The sequence below is a fragment of the Sphaeroforma arctica genome (assembly GCF_001186125.1).
Source record: "Sphaeroforma arctica JP610 unplaced genomic scaffold supercont1.63, whole genome shotgun sequence".
Lineage (NCBI taxonomy): Eukaryota > Ichthyosporea > Ichthyophonida > Sphaeroforma > Sphaeroforma arctica.
The window spans coordinates 117,224-121,753 of NW_014040495.1; the positions used below are offsets into that span (position 1 = coordinate 117,224).

The following is a 4,530-nucleotide window of genomic DNA, read 5'->3' on the forward strand; positions in this document are numbered from 1 at the left end:
TGTGCATGTGTGTGTGTTTGTTTGTTTGGATACTATTCATAGTATCCCTAAGAAAGTTTGATGCATACCTGAGTGGCGGCGCATATTATGAGCAGCACGAAAATGGATGTGAAATAGTAGATATCCAGCTCGGGATCAACAATAATCGTATCGATGCTCTGTCCGATCGTCAGGAACAGTAGTCCACACAGTACTTGTGCTGGGATGATCCATGATTTCCTCCTCCCTATATTACCAAGGTATACTGCGTCCACAATCGGAGACCAGAGTATTTTCAGACTATATGGATACTGTGCGAAGCTGAAGATGGCTATATCACTAAAGGACAGGTGCTGTTTGAGTAGGAACGGGACCGACCCAAAAGCCAGGCCTATGGGGATACCTTGAAGTAAGTACAAACACACCAGCAGTGCTATATTCTGCTTGTCTCCTTTAGTAAGCTTCGACAAAGCACCATTATAGTTCATATTTGACAGAGCTATACTTGATTTCGCATGCAGGCTTATATCTTGCTTAGAGCAGGGATGTGCAATGGAAGGGATCAACTCGATCGTTTCCGAGCTCTCCTGCCTTCCATGCTGCGACGCGTGTGTTTGTGCTTGCTTGCGCTGCCGCACCGCCTCTCCTTCCGTTGGCAGTCGTGAGGACATCACCACACACTACACAACAAATGCAGATCTGAACTTCCAGTTGAGTGCTCTGGTATTAGAACACAGGTGTATGTAGTACAATCTATCCACCACTACACAGTATCTGTCACTTACGTCTTACGACTGTATGCACATATCTGAATTCGCCTGTGAATATGTTTGTGAATATGTTTGTGTTTATTTGAAGTAAATATTTACGGCCACGGTGTCATCAAACTTTTCGAAAAATGTCTATGGAAACGCAAAACGGCTTTTTCTACTCATCAAGAGAGATAAATAAATAGATGACTTCCACGTAGCCTTCTAAATCAGACACCTTCCTTCGCTTGTTGTGTGTGTTGTATGTAAATATATACGAATGAAGCCAGGTGCTTTAAAAGCACCGTATCTCCTACGCCATGTCAAAGTACATAGCGAGTAACTGCTACAAACACTGTCAGGAGCCTCAGAATTTGCCTCAAAGTATACTTCAATAAAGTTGAATGCGCAGCCCTAACGCCTATATAAGAATATATGTGTATTTTGATGGACAAGTGATAGACACGATAGACAAGACTCTAAAGCGAAGTAAAGCAAAGCTTCATTCTTTTTTCTGACAGACCGGTGTGTTCACATGGTAAACTAAGCATTGGGAACACGAATAAACGGTGACAAACGATTACGTGATTGCCAAAGCTTGTGTGCGATGATGCACTTTTTAGACCCCGTTTGGCACTTGCTGTTGCGTCCACAGTACGAAACTATTTATTATCATACAGATATCTACCACGAAAGTCTAGCTGTTCCTATCATGCACTAGATATAATGTGTGTGAAACTTTCTATTCTGTGAGCGATGACAGTCTCCGCTGCAATTGCTTATGCGTTTCTACAAGTGAAATATAGTTTCTCATCCTGACTGTCGTATACCTGCGGTGGATAGAACTTACAATTTGGTTGGCATTCTAGATTGCTGTTGAACAGTAAAGTCACCGACTACTACAATACCCGTTTAAATCGGCTTTACAGTTATAATGCAAGTCAGGAACAATTCGCTCTTTAATTTCTAAATAGACTATATATCAAGCACAACCGTTTTATACTATGTAGTACATCTGCACTTCGGAACTATGGTCATTTTATTTACAACTTAAATCCTGAATGCACCGCGGCAACGCCAAAAGTCAGATCCTCATGAGTCACATTGCTGAAGCCAGCGTCCTTGATCATCCCGGCGAACTTCTCCTGGTTGGGGAATTTCCTAAAGAGATATACAAGTTCGACTGTATGAGAGATTGTTCACTCGCCACAGAAAATGCTTATATAGCGAGTCGATGTATGTGCACAGGAGGTGGACAGGAATATCATAAAATGTGTGTATACCTACTGTAGGCCTCCAAAAAATGGCGAACAGTAGATAGAGTGTATGGCGATACTCTAGTAGCGGTTACCACGCAGAGGCTTTGGACGATACAACGGGCACAGCAGAACATTCGCAGTGAAACACCCCGAGTTGAGATGAGTTGAGATTAATGCAACAAGAATCCCTCGTTAGTCCAAATGTACGCAGGAACAGGGTTCCAGGCGACTAGATATCACGCATGCAGACAGATGCTATGTTTCCCCTCAACCGTGAACGACACTTAGGAAATAAGGCTACCACAGATACGTATATATGCATACATGCACAGACTTGATGGCTTGGGGATAGTGACATCCCCGGCCAAGCACTACAACAACCACCCACGTTCGCTACGAACGAACCAAATAGCGGTTCATGCAAGTCAAATGAATACCTTATACTCTCTACCAAGTACTGGTACGAATCTCTGTCGTTGGCCACTATCTGACCCATGGTGGGAATGATGTCAAAGGAAAACCGGTCATAGAATCTGGCGGATATGCGGAAGTTGCGAGCAATAGGATTTCATCAATAAATATAGTGGCTATTATGTCTGCGTTCGGCTTGACCGGGTATACGAAGGTTTGTACTTGATCTTCAAAGGTACTTTGGACGTAACTAGATGTGTACATGATAGATGAATTGCGTAGAAAATCCGGCGCAATCAGACAGGTGGTTCTCTAATGCGCACACACCGATAATCAGTTCGTATAGGAAAAATTATACCAACTCCATTAAGGATGATAAGTCAGAGATACAGCCCATACCCTGCGTGCACAGACACGGCAATTCGTAAAACACGCACACAATACACGACCTACATATGGATAACTACATCTTTACATGGCACAAACTACATATGAGGTAGATTCAGCTCGCATACACAGACAACATATCAAAACACATATATTCACATTGATAGACATTTATGTACATGTACACATACACATTCACATTTTAAGTTAAAATATCACGCAGGCGATGGATGCTTAATGAGATTTGGTAGGCTCATTGTATATCTACGCATCAGCTTATCACAGCGCATGCACCGGATGCCATGAATACGTATATGTACATACACATTGACATAATAAAGCGCATGCAACAGCATGTGCGTATACAAATTAACATATGAGATGCCTATATACGTATGTTTACATACACATAACCATTATATACTGCATGCAATGGATGTCTTACGTGCTGACGATGGGGTTCTCTACATGGCTGAACTCCAGACACATGAATCGACCTCCACGCTTTAGCACTCTGTACGCCTCTTTCAGAGCTTGGTCAATGTGCGTGACATTGCGGATACCAAAGGCAATGGTGTATGCGTCAAACGTATTGTCCTCGAAAGGCAGTTTCTCTGCATTGCCGGCCACCCAGTTGAGGTTATCTGAACATCAAAACATGCGACGCGACGTATAAACCAGAAATTTAGAACCGTTCGAGAGAGTGATGAAGAACCCGTAAAAACGTTTAACGAATACGTAATGCCAAAAGCTGAGAGAGCTATGAGACATTGAAAACACATTTGTTTCTGAAAAGCGTTTGTGTATTCATGACGTTCTCCCTCCTTGAGAGGGTGTATTCGCGGAGGCCAACAATGATGACGGCCGACAATCGACTACATACTGAGAGTCGCGTCTAATACATAGCAAGGTGTCTAGGGTACAGGGTTGTCAGGAACCTAAGCAACTCTTCAAAGATCGTTGCTGTTGAGTAATTTCAGCCGAGCAAGTCTGTGCACAGCTACAATATTTCACAGGTAACAAGAGTGCCCTCCGGACCCGACAGGTACAACAAGAAGCCACTTAGCAGGACCACCAACCCAGCCTCCTAACGCTGTGCGTCTGTATAGGTCCTTTCTCGGCAAATTATACTAGCGGCATAGTACACACTACTAATGCAAACATAACTCCCAGACGTCGGATAGCAAATGCCTCACCTGATGTGTAACCTCTGTCTAGCGCACGCTGTGTGCCCACTCTCAGCATGCTCGTGTTGATATCACACACCACCACTTGCGGTAGTGGGGACATCTGCGCCTCAATTGAACCTGATCCCGCCGTCTCGGCGGCATGATCGAGTATTCTGAATGCTATGTCCCCCGTACCTCCAGCCACGTCTAGTACTTTTGTGCCTGAATAGGGTAGATACAAACATAATTTGAATTGAGCCTCGAAAATGTATATAGTATTGGGTACGTGCATGTACAATTTCAGGTGTATAGACCTCTGCTAATACATCTTCGTAAAAGTATATAATGATGAAATCTCTCTGTCATGCACTCCCTTCGACAACCGCTAAAATTAGCGTCACCGATGGCCTCGAATAATAATTCCATTTCCTGGTTCGAAAACAACTCTATTAAAAATTGTGCAAGGCGAAACATTCGGGACAAAGACAAACGAAAGAAAATATTGTGATTACTGCCAAGAAATAAAAATATTGCGAACTTTCAAAATGCGTCACAGTAACAACACATGAACACATT

General features: G+C 43.1%; 2 protein-coding genes across 2 annotated transcripts in view; both read right to left on the reverse strand.

Annotated features, from left to right (window-relative positions):
- Positions 1-650, reverse strand: part of SARC_01560 (hypothetical protein) — a gene marked incomplete at both ends in the record, with an annotated part of 5,057 nt that extends 4,407 nt beyond the window's left edge. The window contains one exon of the mRNA XM_014304725.1: positions 69-650. Within this exon, the coding sequence (XP_014160200.1) occupies positions 69-650 (582 nt within the window). The remainder of the gene's footprint in view (positions 1-68) is intronic.
- A 907-nt stretch (positions 651-1,557) lies between these two features.
- Positions 1,558-4,380, reverse strand: SARC_01561 (hypothetical protein; the record flags this gene model as incomplete). The annotated part of the gene is made up of 5 exons (XM_014304726.1): positions 1,558-1,889; positions 2,425-2,520; positions 3,231-3,429; positions 3,982-4,176; positions 4,356-4,380. 5 exons carry the CDS (start codon positions 4,378-4,380, stop codon positions 1,772-1,774), a joined length of 633 nt encoding a protein of 210 aa, XP_014160201.1. The 3' UTR covers positions 1,558-1,771.
- Positions 4,381-4,530: the final 150 nt, after the last annotated feature.